Source organism: Chelonoidis abingdonii, chromosome 3 (genome assembly GCF_003597395.2).
Source record: "Chelonoidis abingdonii isolate Lonesome George chromosome 3, CheloAbing_2.0, whole genome shotgun sequence".
NCBI classification, from domain to species: Eukaryota; Metazoa; Chordata; order Testudines; family Testudinidae; genus Chelonoidis; species Chelonoidis abingdonii.
In genome coordinates, this window is record NC_133771.1 from 198,921,712 (window position 1) to 198,941,535 (window position 19,824).

A 19,824-nucleotide genomic window follows, 5' to 3' on the forward strand; every position below is an offset into this window, starting at 1 on the left:
ACCAGACAAATAACAGACATTCAAGCATAAAAATTAGATGCAAACTGCTTAAAAATAAACACAATTAAATGAAAACCCTAGTGAAATCCTGGCTCCCTTGAAGTCAATGGGAGGTTTGTGTGTAAAGGTTGAACTAAGCTTCTTAACCCATTCTTTTTTAAAGCTGTCCCTTTTTTCCTTTTGGTATCGTTGCATATTTTATCTTCAGTAGCCTAGGTGATATATAGTAAGATCTTAATGACAAATTCAGCCATATTTTTGTTTGGTAACATATCTAAAACTAAATGACTGCTCAGCTCTCTTATACATAAAGGGTATAAACAGGGATAGTTGAAATATGTTACTGAACTAAAGTGCTTAGTCTTTCACCTCGAAAACATCATGTCAGTCAGTTTGTTAATTGGTTAATACTAGCTTGGTTAATGCTACTGTTTGATGTTAAAGGTAACACACACCCACTGTGACTATGTTCTTTAGGATGCAAAGCTTTTATTCAATGAACCAGATGTCACAAGCTAACATTTGCAGCTGTCTGAAAATTGGAAACTAATGGCAGCTAAAGCATCATTAGAGGAATATAAACGGCAAGGGGCCAATTTCTATTGGGCGCATATTACTTAGGTGTGGTTTAGACAAGCAACTTCTTAATAATTACTTGTCTTAATCACAAAAAGCGTTTTGTAAATGAACCTGCTACTAGTTGCCCAAGTACATTTTAATGATTATTACATTAAAGGTAAACCTACACCAGACAGAATTGCCATTAATATAGCAATGTTTTATATCAAACAGCAAAAGTCTCACTATGTTAGCACTGTGTCAGGGAAAAAATAATTACGTCATTTAATAACTATGCCAGACAAGTTGCTTATCAAACGATGTAACTTAAGAGCCTTCGTCTCCTAGCTTCTTCTTGCTTGTCTTCTCAATCGTTGTCTCCACAATCATAGCTGTCTCTTCGTAAGTCTGAATTCTGTCATCTGAAAACTTCTCAATGGATTCCACTACTTCCACCTTCTCATAGCTCATGGAACTGGGTAAGCCTGGTTCTCTGAATGCTTGGCCTTCTCGTTGGTCTTCTTTGTCATATTCTGTCTCTTCAAATACGTCTGGCTCTGAAGGGCTGGCTACAGCAGCTGGAGGTGCTGCCTCAGGCTCAGTGATGTCTGGCTGCTTTGAAGGCTCTTCGGCTTTTTCTTCTGACTTTCTGCCCTGTTCATTTATTTCTTCTCTCTCTTCAAGCTCATATTGCATTTCATGGACTTCCCCTTTCTCATTTGCTGATGGTTCAGAGGGTTCAGGCAGCTCTGGAATTGGCTCCACCTCCTCACCATTTGGTATCTTTCCATTGCTAGTGGAAACAATGATCCCACCTCCAGCCGGGGTGGAGGAAGAATAGAAGCAAGGATGGTCATAGCTTGCTTCCCCTGTGACAAGTACATAACGCCCTTTGGTAGGCTCGGGTCTCTTGTAGCATCTAATTTTCTCTCTTACAGTGTTACACAATTCATCAAAAGCTTTACTTATCCGAGCTCCATCAGGCACATCCTCTGGGACCGTTTCTTGCTCATCTAGGTCTAATCCTTCCTGCTTAGGTTCACATATTACTGTGCTTTCATGTTTAAATTGAAGCTGATCCTGATGAAAGTCTTCCAGAGTTCTTTCATAGCTGTTTTCAGGTGAAAACCCATCTAGGTCTTTGGAAGTGATCTCCTTTCTTCTAGAAATTTTCTTTGCCAGACCTTTTTGTCTTGGTTTCGCACTTGCAATCTCTTGCATAACCAGGGTGATATCTAAAGAAAATCCAAAACAAAGGCAACAGCACACACCATTGAAAGGAGTTGGCCAAGGCAGTTTAGCAATTTATCTCCAAACCAAAGGGCCTGATTGTCAGTACAGTGTGTGCAGCACAGAGTGCAGCTGCAAAGGTGGGCATGTATTCATTTTATGTATGAAGATGGTTATTCTGAGTATGCGACACTGGGCACGTATCCATTTTGCATGTGCAAGCACCACTTTTATGCATAAAATATATAAATACTAACTTTTGCATATACAAAACTGAGCGCACAAAATCAGCATCTCTAAACGATGAAGACTATACTAATGCTCTGAAGGTACATTTAGGGCTCACTGCTGCTTTTCAATAGAGTGTGCAACACCATTATCTGGGATCAGTAGCAGGATTAAGGGCTATACCCACATGGAAGTACTTCCTGTGGCTGCTTCACAGGACTCCTGGGCTTTCCAGCTGCAGAAACATCTCCCAGATGTGACAGGAAAAACATCGCCATGTTAAAAAACATTCCCCCCGCCCCGTTCCTTGTGGAAGAATTGCAGACTCCACCCAGAGCTATCCCCATAAATGTAGATCAGGTTCACGTGAATGTTGACAGGAGACTCACTGATGTCCTAACACAGAGGCAAGTTCTTCCCTTACTCTCTAGACCCTCAAGTCAAGTCCTGTAGGTAATGATCCAAAGCACAGTTAGATGCATGGGCCAGATGCTCAGCTGGTGTAAATGAGCATAGCTTCATTGAGTTCCTTGGAGATGCATCTATGTACACCAGTTGAGGATCTGGTCTCCATGCATTAGTAGCTAATTTGTTCACTAACAAACTTAATTAAAGCCTGCTGTATTTGGCAAAACACCAAAAATTTGAACATGCAACAGCTTATCTTCATTTTCTAACAAACATGCCTTGTTTTCAATAAAACATCCAATTACCCATCTATTTATCATGATACTTCTGAGACATTTATCAACTTGGTATGCAAAGTATCTAGGTATCAAACCATCCATCTCCGTTGTTAACAAAATCATTTCTACTTTAGCCCTGGAGATTTTTCCTTCACTAGTTCCTGCTCTTACGAACATCCTAATTCTAAATGTATTAATCATACAGTTCTGAGGAGCAATCATACAGAGTGGAATGTGACTCCATTCAGCTCAAACTGGGTCATGGCAGATAAACAAGACTAAGTTGCCTATCTGTACACCTCTACCTTGATATAACGCAACCCGATATAACACGAATTTGGATAGAACACGGTAAAGCAGCGCTCTGGGGGGGCGGGGCTGCGTACTCCGGTGGATCAAAGCAAGTTCAATATAATGCAGGACAGCGTTATATCGAGGTAGAGGCGTATTTGCAGGGCTACCCAAATGATCCTATTTTGTTTAGTGATAATGAAAGGATTGTCAGACTTGGGATATAACCTAAATCCTATGTGATCTCTTTGCATTTTTTTAAATGTCCTACCACCAGTATAGCTAAGGAACCAATTGGTTGGGGATCCAGCCTTCAAGGGCCAGATCTGAAGTCAACTGCTGTAAACTGAAAGTCTCCCATTGACTTCAGTAGGCTCTGATTTAGGCGTCAACAATGGGGCCATGCTGAAGACCAATGAAAATGGTTTAAAATGCAAATGTTCCTGTATTTACTCAAACAAGAAAAGAATATCAGCCATTTACCTCGCCTCCTCCAGGTTGTAACCTGGCACGGTCTGTAGCTCTGAGTGAAGAGTGCAACTGGGGTTCCAATTATGGCAGAATTTAACCTGGCAGAGAGAATTTGCATGAGTCAAATTTCCCCCAGAATACCTTAAACAAGTAGGACAATTCGTCTCACAGCAAAATGGGAACATAAAATAGCATTCAAATCAATATAGAGCATAGGCCATGTACTACTGGCCAGAGTCCCTACTGGTGTAAATCAGCAATGCCTCCACTGTCTTCAATGGAACTATGCCGATTTACACCAACAGAGGATCTGGCCTCCTATAGTTACATATAGCATGTACAGCAAAGCACACAGTTTTAAAAAGCAACCCTAGTTTTGTCAGGGAATGATTTCATGATGTAAGGGGAGATTTTGAAAGGCACAAAGGGCAGTTAGCCATCCCATGCTCTCTGGAAGTCAGCGGGATCTGGGTATCTAACTCTTTTGACGATCTTCCCCATAGAACTAAGGGCCAGCTACAGCCCTCAAACTATATGCATATGCAATTTAATGCAAATAAGAAAGTAATCAATAAAAGTAAACTAGATTCTTTATTTAACTTAGTGCAACAGCGCTTGCCATCTGCTCATTTTTCTTCATGCAAGCTCCCTCTAGTGTTCCCAGCTGGGCACTGCACCTACTTGTTCCTGCTCTGTTCAACTAACCTTGCATATCACCTGCAACTCTGAATGACCCAGTGAGAGCTCAAAGGCATAGAGGAGAAAATGCCCCTTTGATTCACAAGAACACACACAAAATGTAGTTTAAGGGTAAGGCGTATGGTGACAAGTATCGGGTCAAAAAAAAGCCAAAATCAGTTCACTTTTCAATTCCCCCCCACTAAAGGTTCTGCAATGCTGAAATACAGTGGGTGGGGACGGCCAGCTGAGTCAGAAAGCATAATGGAATTGAGACACACTGTACCTCAAAATAACACCCTGTAACCCCATATGAACCACTTGTATATAGTTGATATTTTGTGTAAAAAAAAAAAAATGCCTTTAGAAGTATCATTGGAAAAGTCATAATCTATTGGCCATTACTAGCCTGTTGAAATGTAGGTATCATTATTGTATATGAAGTTATGAGATTTTTGTTATATGTTTGTCACTGAAACATGATGCAATCTGGAAAACACGCACAGACTACTAGCTCTTCTCTGGCAACAAAGGAGTGACCAACACCCACCCAGGTGTTAAGCAACCACCATCGGCCATTCACCAGCAAGGGAGTTTTAAACAAGAGATTTGCAATTCACATGCGAGTCAGTTGCTCAAGCATGTACACCACGGGGCTGCCTAACCCCCCCATGACACAGCAAGGATTTTTTTCCAGCATCGAGGACAGAATAAAATAAGGGACAGTGACATAACCACCTCACCTTATTGTGATCGTCACTAACCCTGCTCAGCTGCCTTCTAATCTTGGAGATGTCTAACATCCCTAGGAATCTAACTCTCTATGATTAAGTCCCCTAGGTGCCTACATTTCTGTCATTGACCATGAGCAAAGCTGCTTCAGTCTCAGCAACGATACAGCTGTCTCACACCTAAACCCCAGCGAGATCTTCAAACTGGGTGCTGTCCCACCTGGAGGGCCTATGCTGGTATGCATGCCCAGAGCACACCTAACCCCACACCAAATGGCTGTGGGGTTGGGGAGGGAAGAGGGCTGACGAGGAGCTAGACCTAGACTCCCAATGCTTTAGTCTAGTGGTTAAGGATATGAGAAGCCCAGGCTTAATGCCCCTCTCTGCTTGAGGCAGAGACCACATGTGACGTTGAGGCTTCCATCTCTCAGATGAGTGTCCTAACTACTAGCTATGGGATACTTTGCTGGAAGATTTCAGAGTGGTAGCTGTGTTAGTCTGTATCAGCAAAAAGAATGAGGAGGCCTTGTGGCACCTTAGAGACTAACAAATTTATTTGAGCATAAGCTTTTGTGGGCTAAAGCCCACTTCACCAGATGCATAGAGTGGAAGTCTCTTACTCTCTCCTGTTGAATCATAGAATATCAGGGTTGGAAGGAACCTCAGGAGGTCATCTAGTCCAACCCCCTGCTCAAAGCAGGACCAATCCCCAGACAGACTTTTGCCCTAGATCCCTAAATGGCACCCCTAAGGATTGAGCTCACAACGCTGGGTTTAGCAGGCCAATGCTCAAACCACCGAGCTATCTCTTCCCCTGCAGTTTATAAAAAGCTGGTCCACAGTTTATAAAAAAATAAATATGCACTTTAATTTAAAGAGAGTGAGCACATATAATGTTATAGGCTAGTGGGTAGGTGTGGCACTCTGAATTTCAGAGTAGAATCCTGGCAGCCCCAATATTCACAATGGTAATATGATTATATGTTTTGTACAAAGCATGCTTTCTGAAGTACCATTTAAAAAGTCTTGACCTGTGGACCATCAATACCCTGTTGGATTGTATGTGCTATCATTGTATGTAATGTTATGAAGTTTTGCTATGTATGTGTATGTTATTGAAATATTTTGTGAGGTTGAGATAACCCACAACCAGCCTTTCAGGTATAATAATGGAGTAGCCAGGTGTGCTGATGGCCCAATGAAGGGAACCCACTCGCCCACCAACCATCTCAGAAGACTTCTCAGAGAGAGCATGTAGACAGTGGAGATTGCTTGGCCAATGGAATCGGACTCCCTTTCACAAGCAAAAGATCTTTCCAGCAAGTTGGAAGAAACTATAAAGAGGGGAAGTGACATAATGGCTTGGTCTCACTCCCCCCACAATTCAGCACCTGGAAGAAACATCTAGAGGATAAAGACTTTGAACTGAGGAGGGTAGTCCTGGGCTGGAGGAGTGCCCCAGTCAGTGTACTGGGGTTTGTACCATCCATCAGGGTAAGACACCGCTTGATTCAAATCCTATTTGGTTTACAGAACTAAGATTGCAAATTTACTTGTATTTCTTGGGTAACCAACTTTGTCCTACATGCTTTTAAAATCTATCTTACTGTAGTAAATAAATCTGTTTATATTCTCCCAAACCAGTGCGTTTTGGTTGAAGTGCTTGGAAATCTCAGCTCAGTTTACAAAGGCTAGTGTGTGTCCTCTCCACATTGAGGGAGGGGCAGACTGGGAAATGAACTTACACTGGTAATGCTTCTAACCAGACAAGATAGGCCAGTTCTGGGGTGCAATGCTGGGGAACTGGCTGAAGTGTCTCTACTGTTGGTTCGTGAATGGCTGGGAGCATTCATGTAACTCAGGTAGGTGTGTCCCTGCCTCTGGATGTCTGCATAAATGCAGTACCTGTCAGAGGTTTGTAGCTTACCAAGAGTATCACAGTGTGCTAGGGAGCCCAGGTTGGTGGGACAGATGGCTCAGTGGTCCTACCTGCCAGGTTGCACCCTGGGAAACCCATCACAGTAGGGCACTCACCACAGAGGCAGGAAACCCAAGTTCAAATCCCTTCACCACATCAGGCAGAGAAGGGAATCAAACCTGGGTCCCCCATTGTCCTTTTTGTATAAATAATTAAATAGTTAGTGGAATGGGGGATCGGAACATGCCCTAACCAGTAGGCTGGAGAATCATTTTCTCTATGGCCCAATGAATGTTTCAGCATTTTATACAAAGTGAAGCCACTGTAACAGTCAGGACTGAGAGAGCCTGACCCCACGGTACCTCCTTCCCAGTGGTTCATGCACTCACCTGCAAGGCAAGAGACCTGGGTTCCGGTCACTATTTCACATTAGTTAGCAGGGGGAGAGTGGTGGAGAGAGCAGTGAGCAACAGGGGTGGAGCATCGAGGGAAAGAGGTGGAGCAAGGGGTGGGGCCTCGGGGGAAGAGGCGCAGCAAGTGGGGGAGGTTCCAGTGCTCAGTGTCAGGTTTTCACAAATCAGAAAGTTGGCCACCCTACGCCCCATACAGAAAGTAGCCCTACCGGTTGTCTTCATTCTCAATGATACGTTTATACCGCTCCAGCTCATTCTCCAGGGACTGCTGATATATCACCAGCTGGTGACAGTCACTTGTGTACTTCTCCAAGGTTCTTTCAGCATCCTCTATTTCCTTCCTAAGGGCTTCAATCTGCTCGTTGTACAGCTGAACCTCGTCATCATAGCTCTCTTGAGTGCTCTTAATAGCTTGTTCCAGCATGGTTGTCTGAAATAAAGGAAATTGAAAGCAATGATGTACAGCAGTTCCTATGTGGGGACTGAGACATTTTCAGAGGACTCATTAAATGGTGAGACATACTTTTCTATGTCAGCAAACTAATGACTGAAAATAAGTCATATCCTTTGGCACGAATATTGAAGAGGAAGCAGACTACAATACTATACATGGCTAGTGAATACAGATGGGTGGTTTTCCCATCCCATGAGATTTTGAGATTTCAATTTTTTCCCCATACTGAAGTGAGATGAAAAGTTGCAACCTCAAACATTTTCATGGACCAATAATCCGGAAAAAAAAATCAGATTGGTTAAATCAAAACATAATTCTGAAAAAGTTTGTTTTGCTTTTGATCTTTTAAAAACCCTTTTAAAGTTTAAATTAAATAAAGTCCATAATTTTTCCACAGAAATGTTTGGAATTGAGAGCTTTGGTGAAACTCACTCTTTTCTGCAAACAGTTTTGGGTTCTACAAATCTGCATTTTCCTATGAAAAAGTATTTAGGTCAGAGAATTCCCCTCCAGCTCTCATTATGCAGATGTCTAAGTCAGCCAGATGAATACCTTCCACAAAGGTCTTGGATTCCCTTGCACAAGTTCTGAAAACCGAGCCTGATGCTGCACCATTAAAGCCTATTGGCATTTTCATTACATTCATTTAGTTATTAATTCATATTTAAAAAATTCATCTATTGCTCCCACCATGGTCATCTATTCCATAAATTAAAACATTCAAGGCCTTTCTATAAATATATCCATCATAGCTCACACTACTCTGAGCAGCCTTAATATCGACAGTAAGAAGATGGGCTTTGCAAATCTGGTCTCTGGCAGACAAAAGGGAGGAGGGGAGCAGGTTTGAAAATCAGAGGAATAAGGATGGTTTTTGGGCTGCAGCATAGACAGGAGGTTTGAGCTAGAGTCCTGACGCCACTGCAGATGTTACGTATATTTCCAGGCAAGTCACTCAGAGTTTCAGTGTTGGTTTAGTGGCCACAGTGCTGCATTTGCGGGGGGTGGAGACGGGACACACTAACGCGCTATGCCAACAGCAATGGCCAGAGTCGTTCTGCCCATGGAAGACACAGGCAGTCAGAATTCTTCTGGCAGGAGCAGGCTCATGGCTGCTTCTTACAGCTCCTTTTCGGAGGGTCAGCCTATATTCTTCTTGCACCATCTCTTTTTTAGAGGAAGCTTGGCTCGAGCCCCCTTATATCCCACCCAGCCCCAGCAGGTTGCATAGCACCACTACAGTTGCTATACATCCCTTGTACATGGCACTCCAAAGACACCAGCACAAGGATTCCCTCTGCTGACCAGACAGGAGCCTAGAGACAAGAGCTCCCTGTTCTGCCCAATGGGGAGGTGGCTAAAATCTGGCCCATAAGCTCGTTCTACCTCAGATTCACCAGCTGTCGGCTGGGAAATATAGTACTTACATATCTCATTACTGACTGTAAAGCTCACCTTAGATGGACAGGTGCTACATGAGACTGAAGGTGATTCATTCTGAGACTGCCACTAGTACAGCCATGTTACTAAATGTGACATCACTGGTGCCACGGGCATTGTGGGAGCCCAGCGTGCAGCGCCGCAGACCAAGTTACAGCTAGCTGCAGTGCGTGTGTAGTAATTGAAAGACAAACTTTAACGTTACATGCTGCATCCTGCCACTGACCCTCACAAAACACTTGGAGAGGGTCACATACAAGGAGCAAGCAGCATCTAATCCTTCTGGGATTTCTACTCCACCACCCAGTGAAATGATGACCAAGGAAGTAGTACATGGGAGTTTCCTTTAAATGTTAATAGCAGAACATTCTGGCTTGTAGACTAACGTCTGTGCAGTGACTCCTGCATATAAATGGGATTTTATTAATACATCACTGGAATGTAAGTTGGCCACAAGATGGTGCTGTGTCACTTGAAAAAAAAAAAGAGGAAATTGCAGCAGTGTTACTTCTGCTGTTATTTGCCTAGCTTATTACGTAATTCCTATAGCACTTTCTTTTACAAACAGTCACACTTTATAAGAAGAGTTCACTCATAACTAGGCTGTAGAGCAGTGGGTCTCAATCAGCACACAGCTGTGGTCCATGTGACATCCTCAGGGCCATAACTTGGGAGAGACAGGAGGGGCACCTGTCCCAGATGCAGAAAACGTGCAGGGTGTAAAAATGGGGTGGTGTAGTATCGGGCCATAGGTGCTGGAACTACAGGTGCTGGAGGTGCTGCAGCACCCCCTGGCTTGAAATGGTTTCCATCATATACAGGGTTTACCATTTGGTTCACAGACTCTCAGCTCTGGTGCTGGGGGCAGTTACCGGGGAGCAGTTTCTTGGTGGGGGACTGGCTGCATGGGGGGCAGTCCCTGGGTGGGGGACTGTATGATGGAGGGGGCAGTTCCAGGGGGGTTGGATGATGGAGGGCATTCCCTGGCTGGGGGTGGGGGCAGTCTGGGAGGGGTTGGGATACAATCTCTGGCTGGAGGGGCTGGGTGCATGGGGGGGCTGTCTCTGGCTTGGGGGGGCACCCTGCACTGGGCAGCGTTCCCCATCTTTGCCAGCAGGCTCAGCAGCTGTGCTCTCTGGGCACTCAGCCTAGCTGCACCGCCAGCAGCAGTGCGATGCAGCCATGCCCTCCTTACAGTAAATTCATTCATTTTAACAGTTAATGTTTTGATTTATTTACTAACTTAAAATGTCCTTGGCAAACATTTGCCAGTATTGAACTGAAAGGTGCTGTATCGATTTGAATTGTATTGCTGTCATGTAACAAATACTAACCTGGGGTTTTTTTGTGTGACTGCACAGGCAGTGTATATAGTGTGTGCATGCTGCCCACAACACACACAGAGCTGGGTAAATAGGTTGAGAACCACTGCTGTAGAGGGTTAATAAATCATTAACATATTGCTTTAATAATTAATTACTCAATTGTTATAGACTGTGAGGAGGGAGGGAGGAGGAGGGGGAGAGCTGTTTCCAGAGAACCTGAGTGATTTGTTTTATTGGGAAAAATTCCACCCTTAGATTCCAACAGCTCAACAGGTGGATTATAACCACGGCTTATAAACCCCTATAGTCCCTTTTACTGATATTCTCAATATGAGCATAACTGCTATGTGTCATTTATTAACCCTTTATAAATGGAATCTTAATATAAAGTGTCACCTTGAAAACTAAGGTTTCGTTCTGAAACTGTGACTGGTAAAGGCCAGATCATGGTCATCTTTTCTTGGGTTAACCATCTGAGGGCAGGTTCTCTCAAGCTACTTGTACATCTGAGCAGAACTCAGGCACCATCACAGTCCATGCTGTCCCCTGAGTCCTGACTAGGGTGTTAAACACCCCCAGTAAGCTGAGGTAGAGGTGTGGCCTTAGTTCAACCCCCCTGCGTGCTGGCCAGAAAAGCTGTGGAGACTCAGCAATCTGCTGTAGTGACAGTTCTTCCCAAGATCTCCGGGAGGTGCTGTGCATCAGCACACTGTCCCTGGAATAGACAAGTAAGGGCTCCTTTGTGCAGTGCTAAGCTAAACATTTCCCACAACCACCCATTAATTAGGTCCTTCTTAGGGGTGAGCATATAGGTCTTGACATTCATGGCTTAAGTTGCTATTTCAGCCTAGCCTGACAGGATCACAGAGCCCATTGAACTGCTGCAGAAGGCACAAGCCATACTATGAAATTCTTCGCTGGGGACAGGCAGGAGCTGCAGGAAATGTCCTAGTAACTCATGCCCTATGAGTCAGCACTGCACAGACACAAAGACTGTTGTTGCTGATGGTCCCTGGGTTCTGGCTGGAGGTGCTAATTTGTTGTTATCATTATCAAGGATATTGTTAGGCTGTTGTGTGAAACCTGACATGCACTTTGAGGAAATCCATAGATTTTAAGGCCAGAAGGGACTGTTGTGATCATTGAGTCTGACCTGCCTCATGGCACAAACCATAGAATCTCACCCAGTAATTCCCACATCAACCCCAGCACTTGTGGAGTGAATTTAGTGCTCAGGGAAAGCGCTGAACTGACAGGTCTGAAGACCTCTGATTTTATCCAACAGTGCCAATGCATTTCATAGTGGATTGGGGGAAGGGGAGACTCAGACCCTGGACCTTTTCAGTCCTTGACCTGTCTGCTGAGACTGTCCATCAGCAATCCAGTTGTGATCTGGGCATCTTGTTCCACTAAGTACTGGATTAAGGCCTCCGATCACTTCCACTCAGCCTACTAAGCAGCTAGCACACAGTAATGACTGACCCTCTGAAACTAACTACATAAATCTTCATCCCATGATACTGGACCTGTTAGACAGAAGGATGAAGCTGAGATAGGTAAAGTTCAAATAAAAAAATCCTTTTCAGGCATCTGTCATACACTAGCCTGAATCGATGAGAGTCACTAGACTTTCCAGTTAGTTGTATGATACCTCAGTCTGCAGTTTCAATTTCTGAGTCTGCAGCTGACAAAGAATGCTCTTGTACTCTTCCAGCTGACTCTGCAGGATAGGAATTCTCCTTTCTGCTATCAGCCTTTCCTGAGAAAAGAAGAAGAAAGGATGTCTGATAGTGTAAACATGCCACCAGAGATTTCATTACCTGCAGTCAATCTAAAAAGACAAAATGAATGATGAGATGACATCTCAGCCTCTTGCTACATAACTTTAATCGTCCCAATGGAGGCACTGTAGAAGCACTGTAGAAGCACTGCTTCTAGTTTAAAATAGTTAACTTCATTTGAAAGGAAAAGGTTTACCATGCTGCGGTGTAGAGCAGACTAGTAAATGTCTGCTTATGCCACTCACACCCAAACAACAATTGTTTCCTGGGGTACTGTCTTACACTGGTGCGAAAGTGAAACCCCACCACCTTTGTCTCACCTCATTTCATCCAACCAGTTTGATTCACAAGGGTTCATCCCTCTTTCTCTTGCCCCATCTTGCCTCTTTGGAGAGGGAGCAGACAAAGTAGGCTCACATCCCCATCATCAAATCTTGGAATCTCTTTACTCTGATGGGACACAGCCCTACTTCTGCTGCTGCTGGAGTAGCCTTTCAACATGGGGTTGGTATAGATCCCAGAATATATCTGGTTAGCAGAAATCCCTGGTCAAGACTTCTGACATCTCTTTTGATACTTAAGCTCCTAAAGCTCATTTAAGGTTTTCAAAGCTGCAACTTTGATCTTCTGTTGTCATCATTAGAAATTCCACATTTACTCACAGATACCACGGCACCTCCCTCTACTTTGTTCTATCTGCTGTTACTTGGAACCACTTAAATCCTACTTTCTGTATTTAATAAAATCACTTTTTACTTATTAATTAACCCAGAGTATGCATTAATAACTGGGGGGGGGGCAAACAGCTGTGCATATCTCTCTATCAGTGTTATAGAGAGCAAACAATTTATGAGTTTACTCTGTATAAACTTTATACAGAGTAAAACAGATTTATTTGGGGTTTAGACCTGATTGGGACTTGGGCATCTGAGTGTTAAAGACAAGAACATTTCTGTAGGTTGCTTTCAGAGATGTGGTTCAGACCCTGGGTCTGTGTTGGAGAGGATTGGTGTGTTTGGCTCAACAAGACAGGATGCTGGAGGGAAAGCAGGGCAGAAATAATTTTGGCACATCAGGGGGTTTCTGTGATCCAACTCATCACAGAGTATCTCAGGCACTTAGGGTAAATATCGACTATCACATTACCAGTGCTCACTACATAGCATTTATTTACTCAGTGAAACACTTACCTCACTTATTCCAGCTGTAATGGTGGTCACACTAGGGGTCATTTGGATGATCTGTTGTAAAATGCTGACATAGGTCTGTATTTCCATGATATTCTGTGGTGGAGTAAAATCATTGTAATTAATAACTAGTAAAGCAAGATTTTCAGTTCAACTGATTGACCTTCTGTGATTTATTTCTTGATGATAACTTCTTTCACTTGTAAAAGTATAGGTCAAATTCAGATCTGTCATAAATACACGCCACCCTGACTCTAGTGGACTTCTACTCATCTGAACTGGGCTCTACATGTCTTAGCAGTTTAGTACCCCAATCACCATATTCAGATAGCACTTTGCTAAAGCTGTTGGGTTACTGATGAGATGCAGCATATTCTTAATTCAGTATTATGTTACTCATATTTTAAAGGAACAAATGGGAATATAATCTGATCTAGACACCAGTGGAGGAGGAGGAGAAGGAGTAAGCGTGGTTAATGGCGTAACGAAGACCGGTGGAAGAAGGTTATTTTCAGTTGCATGGCTGATGTGTAGGACTGTGACTCCTTTCAGATGACACTTCGTAAATGTGCTCATAAAAAGTTGACCAAGTCCAGTATCTGGTTTGAATCATTGACCATTGACCCTGTTCTAGTTTTTGCCCCTATGGACCTGATCTAGCTTCCATTGCTATCAGTGGAAACAATTCCAAAGAACTGTGGGAAAGGATTAACGTTAGTCTCGATCCTTTTATCAAATCTATTCCCAGTTTATATATGGCTCCTGAAGCTATTTAATGATGGGTCTTTTCCTGGGAATGCCAGACTACAATTCTCCGAGTCCCAGATTAAATGATAAAAGATTCAAGCAGATCCTGTTAATCATAAAAAGAACAGGAGTACTTGTGGCATCTTAGAGACTAACAAATTTATTTCAGTAGAAGCTTCCATGGGCTACAGCCCACTTCTTCGGATGCATAGAATGGAACATATAGACAGAAGATATTTATACATACAGAGAACATGAAAAGGTGGAGGTAGCCATACCAACTGTATGAGGTCAATCAACTGAGATAAGCTATCATCAGCAAGAGGAAAAAAACCTTTGAAATGATAATCAAGATGACCCATAGAAGGTGTGAGGAGAACTTAACATGGAGAAATAGATTTAATTAGTGTAATGACCCAACCATTCCCAGTCTCTGTTTAAACCTAAGTTAATTGTATCTAATTTGCATATTAATTCTGTTCTTTTTGCGGCTACAGACTAACACGGCTGCTACTCTGAAACCTGTTAATCATGTTAAAGATTTTTGACTGCTGATCTTGAGTGAGTGACCTTTGATAAAATACAACAAGCCTACTTGTTGGTCTAGAGAATACCGAACTGAATGTATTTTATTCACTAACATATCCAGTCTTACCTGGGGTCACTGTGGTTGTTTGAACCTTTTCAAAAGACCTTTTCACAATAAAACAAAACAACAAACCTTTACTCTGTAGGTGTCTCAAGTGGCTGCTAAAGGAGATCAAAGGTTAGCGTGACACTTTTCAACCTTCCAGACTCCTCTCTGAGAGGTGGGGAATTCAGTGCAATTACCTTCTTGTACCTGTCCTTTGTGGCATTAATGTCATCCTGCAGGAACTGTGATTCAATCTGAAGTTCCAGATTACATAACAAAGCTTCATCTGCTTCCTGCAGTGCAGATAAACATAACACTTTTAGTACTGGCTTCAGGATCACTAAGAATAGAGGAGTCATTTATCCAAAAGAGTGAATCATTTAAAATTTGTAGCCCCCTATGTTGAGAATTAAAGACTAATGGGAGAAACAAGGGTATGATGAAAACAACAAACATTATGCACTTTCATCCATTTGGCTCTCCTGTGGTATACACTATTTTTCTAAAAAAAGCTGATAAAGACAAGCAGTTAATACATTTCAGTACTGTGGGGCTGTCACAGCTCATTCACCATATGCTTTATGATGGCTGGGAGCCAAGGAATAGACACTTTATGAAATACCTATCAGTGAAGCTTGCAGTAGTGTCTGATTCTAAGCAGGAGGAATTAACAATATAAGGCATTGATTTCTCCAATATTTATGACAGCATTTGATATGTTGACACTTTTTAAAAATATCACACTAAAGAACATACCATATTTCTGTGCCAGCCTGAAATTTTTCATTTTGTGACGTCTCACATATTGTAAGCGTGTGGACTCACCCCTGTGGTGCCTCCTGCTGGTCTCTAAGGGAATTAGCTCAATTTCCAGCCTGCAGCGCCCTTTGCAGGCTGATGTCCCGCTGATGCTTGGCCCCAGTGTCCCTCCCAGGACTCAGGTGCCTCGTTATCTGGGATGCTGCCCCCTGGCAGTAACCCCTCAGTCTCGGGGTCTCCCCTCCCCGGGAAACCCCCACCACCTATCCCCACCTCGCCTCAGTCGTAGGCTACTGCCAGTCACAACTAGCCCCCGTTCCCTGGGGCAGACTGCAGTGTAAAAGCCACTCATCATAGTATCTCTGTGGGCTTAGGACCAGGCCCTGAAGCCTGGGGAGTTGCCAGTCTGGAGCTCCCCTGCTCTTCTGGCCTTTCCCCAGCCCTGCTTCAGTCCAGTAGCCTTTAGGACTCCAGCAGCTAGGTCCATCTCACTCCTCAGCAGAGGGAGATTCTTCCAGCCCCTGGCTCACAGCCCTTTTATAAGGGCCAGCTGTGCTCCGTTTGGGGCATGTCCCCTGCTGCAGATGCTCTGCCAATCAGCCCAGCTTTTCCCCTGCCACAGCCCTCTCCCAGGGCTGTTTTAAGCCCTTCAGGGGTAACCACCCTGCTACACACATCATAAAATTGGATTTTTCTGTGACATTTCTGGGACTAATAATTATTAACATGGCAGCCCACAAAAACTAGAAAAGCAAGTCTGGTGGCAAAAAATTGCAATTAATTGTAAATTCAGGAGGCAGAAGATGCTTAGAGTCCAGCTGGTCTAGAGAAATGAACACAGAATGCAAAATAATTACCATGATTTACACCTGTGTAACAGAGAGCAGTATCTGGCCCCAGTATTCCAACTCCCGTTTCAATTCGAAGAGGTCACTTGGCTCATTACTCGGTTATACTACTTTAAACCAGCTCCTGAATAGAAAATACTTCCCAGTAACTTTCAATCACACAATACAAAATAACAAATTCTATGGGGATAAGTTTCAGCCTGCTATCTAATACATCAGCATCTAATTAAGTATATCATGCGCCAATAGAGTTTAGTTTCTGGTGGGACTCCTGAACACGACCAATTGAATCCTTGTTGCAACTCCCTAACACTCAATGGTTCCTATGACATTTTATAATGTACTTAAGTGGGAGTGTTTCCATGAAGCTATAAATGCAATATGAACCGGATCCAAAGCTCATTGACATCAAGGGAAAGAAATTCACCAATTTCAGTGGACTTTGTATGTGATACCTGAGCTGGCTGAATTGCACCAATACAATTGAATTGAGATTTACAGAAGACAAAAATATTCCTTGCAGTGATAAAAAAGGTATTAAAATATATCAACAGATGCAGGTGTGGCATCTATAGTATATATCAGGGGTCGGTAACCTCTGGCACGCAGCTCACCAGGGTAAGCACCCTGGTGGGCCGGACCAGGACAATGGGGGCTGTGGGAAGCAGTGCAGGCGAGGGATGTGCTGGCCGCGGCTTCCTGACACCCTCATTGGCCTGGAGTGGCAAACCACGGCCAGTGGGAGCTGCAATTGGCTGAATCTGTCAACGCAGCAGGTAAACAAACTGGCCCGGCCAGCCAGGGGAGCCATGTGCCAGAGGTTGCCAATCTCAGGGTAATCTGGACCTTGAGTAAAATACTAGCCTCCGTTGAAGTTAATGGCAAAAAAGCCCCAAAACTTCACTCCTTGTATTTTGGAGGATTGTTTACACGTAACTCTTGGTAAGGAAATCAATGCATTTTGGCAACTTCTGTGACCAAATGTTTGTGGGTAAGACTTTAAATAACACAAGCTCTCTGAAAACTCTGGAGACATTTTTTCCATCACGTAAACTCAGCCCTTTGCAGTTTCTCTCTGTCAATGGTTTTGTTCTGATATCACAAAATCCCATAGATTTTCAGTAGCTCTCATTCTAGAGAACAAAGTACATCCTGAGACCAGGGCGGGGGGAGTCCTTTTCTCAATTGTTTTTGCAATTTGTTTACTTTCTGCGTTTGGCAGCACATTAAGTATGGTTTCACAATTTCCCGATACAAGCAGCTATTCAGGTCATTCCATCTGCTGTATCAGTGCATCTCTGACCCAGCAAGAGCAAAAGGAAATTGTAAAATATAGGAATATCTGATTGTAAAATCGAAAATTTGACAGTGAGTCTCCAGGGTAGCTATACATCCGAAAGTGCATTTAATTCATATTTTCACATTAACTACATTTCAAGGTGATGGTGTCTCTTTAGTTCTATCACATCAGGTTTTGAATGGTAAGTTGTGCTCAACAGCAATAATCATCAGTTTTGTAGCAACTTTGGGGTAGCCATGAATGCTAAAATCACTAATATTTCATGGGCCTTATTCTGATCTCATCTAGATAATGTAACACCACTGGCTTCAGTGGAGATCCTCCTTTGCTAGGCCTCAACTAACCAATGCATTTAAGCACATGCTTCATTTTAAGCACATGAGAAGTTCTACTCCATTCAACAAAGCACTTAAACAAGTTATTAACTTTAAGCACCCACTTAATTCCTGATGAAATCAATGTGATTTACACATATGCTGAAAGTTAGGATGCTCTTCAGTGATTTGCTGAATCTGGGCCTTATACCAGAGACTAGAATCAGGTCCAATGTGTCTGAGTTTATGAGATAGTTACATTCTAAATACATATGCTTTTTTTTCTTGACTCATTTCTTTCTTCATAATTCCAACCACACTGCTCATGGCAGCTCCTCAAGGTAAGAGTATGCTAGGGAGAAGGTCTGATTCAGTGCTTTTCAGGATTTGGGATAGAAAAGTGAGCATGTGCACTGTGAACCTACCTATATCATACTTGCGAGCACATGTGGGATTCTGAGCTCTGTGGTAAATCAAGCATATCTCCACTGAAATCAGTAGTGTTACACTGGTGTCCAGGAGATCAGAACCAGGCCCATTCAATATAATTGATTTTGTCATCTATGATAATCCCAAAGTTGATGCAAAGGCTGATGATTAGTTCTCAGGAAAGTGTGTTCTCCTTCAGTGGTTCTCAAACCTGGGCTGCCACTTGTTCAGGGTAAGCATCTTGGTGGGCTGGGCCAGTTTGTTTACCTGCCGCATCTGCAGGTTCGGCTAATCGTGGCTCCCACTTGCTGCGGTTTGCTGCCCCAGGCCAATGGGGGCAGCAGGAAGCGGTGCGGGCCGAGGGACGTGCTGGTCACTCTTCCTGCAGCCCCCATTGGCCTGAAGTGGCCAGTGGGAGCCGCGATCGGCTGAATCTGTGGATGCGGTAGGTAAACAAACTGGCCTGGCCTGCCATGGGCTTTCCCTGAACAAGTGGCGGCCCAAGTTTGAGAACCACTGTTTTACTTCACACAAAACCTAACCTGACACAATTAAAAAAATCATCAAGGGAAACTAAGATCTGATCTACACGTAAACATTAGGGCCATATAGCTATGGTGCTAAGGGGGTGTGAAAAATTCACACCTCAGAGTGTGACCGCTATGCCCACTGAACCCCCAGTGTAGATGCAGCAAGGTCAATAGAAGAATGCTTCCTTTGACCTAGCTACCATCGCTCGGGGAGGTTAAGTGCCTACAGCAATGGAAAAAAACCATTCCTGTGAGAAGTGTCTATGCTATGCACTACAGAAACATAGTTACAGCATCGGAACTAAACCTCTGTGGCATCTGTAGCATAGACATGGTCTGAATAAATAACTGACTACACAGAGGAACATGTGACGCTGGCTATGCATAAAGCACTGTCAAATGCACAAAGGAAACAGAAAATAAGGGAACAAATATTTTCTCCTAATCGACTTCAGTCAGAGTAACACTAGATGTTGCTTGTAACAACAGGATCTTAATGGGGGGGGGGGAGGAAACAGATTTTTAAACATATGGCATCCCTTTAAAACTCACCACTTTCAGTTATCAGAGGTAAATATCTGGCCCAATGATCAGATCATGTGCAGTGAATTAAACACTTGCCTCTCTGGGCAGGGCATGTGACTATGGTGAAAGAGGGATTTCCATTTTTACATGCACAGCAAATTAACCACCAGGGCTGATATGCTATTGAGAAATGTGTTGATGCTTGCGATTTTCATGATGCCATTGACTCATCCAGCCAGGTTTGCTGATGCACCAATAAAACCACCATGAACTTTTTTTACTCTAGTGCTAGTTAACTGCACTGGGAGCAAACGCCACTAATTAAAACAGACCATGACCAGAATATT

The 19,824-nt window shown here is 43.4% G+C and overlaps 1 protein-coding gene across 1 annotated transcript in view; it reads right to left on the minus strand.

Moving 5' to 3' along the window:
• Positions 1 to 370: 370 nt before the first annotated feature.
• Positions 371 to 19,824, minus strand: part of BFSP1 (beaded filament structural protein 1) — a 40,638-nt gene continuing 21,184 nt past the window's right edge. Inside the window, exons 3-8 of the mRNA XM_032806363.1 lie at positions 14,970 to 15,065; positions 13,395 to 13,487; positions 12,075 to 12,182; positions 7,414 to 7,634; positions 3,477 to 3,562; positions 371 to 1,793 (exon numbers count right to left, since the gene is read on the minus strand). Coding sequence (XP_032662254.1) covers positions 886 to 1,793; positions 3,477 to 3,562; positions 7,414 to 7,634; positions 12,075 to 12,182; positions 13,395 to 13,487; positions 14,970 to 15,065 — 1,512 coding nt within the window. The 3' untranslated portion in view covers positions 371 to 885. The remainder of the gene's footprint in view (positions 1,794 to 3,476; positions 3,563 to 7,413; positions 7,635 to 12,074; positions 12,183 to 13,394; positions 13,488 to 14,969; positions 15,066 to 19,824) is intronic.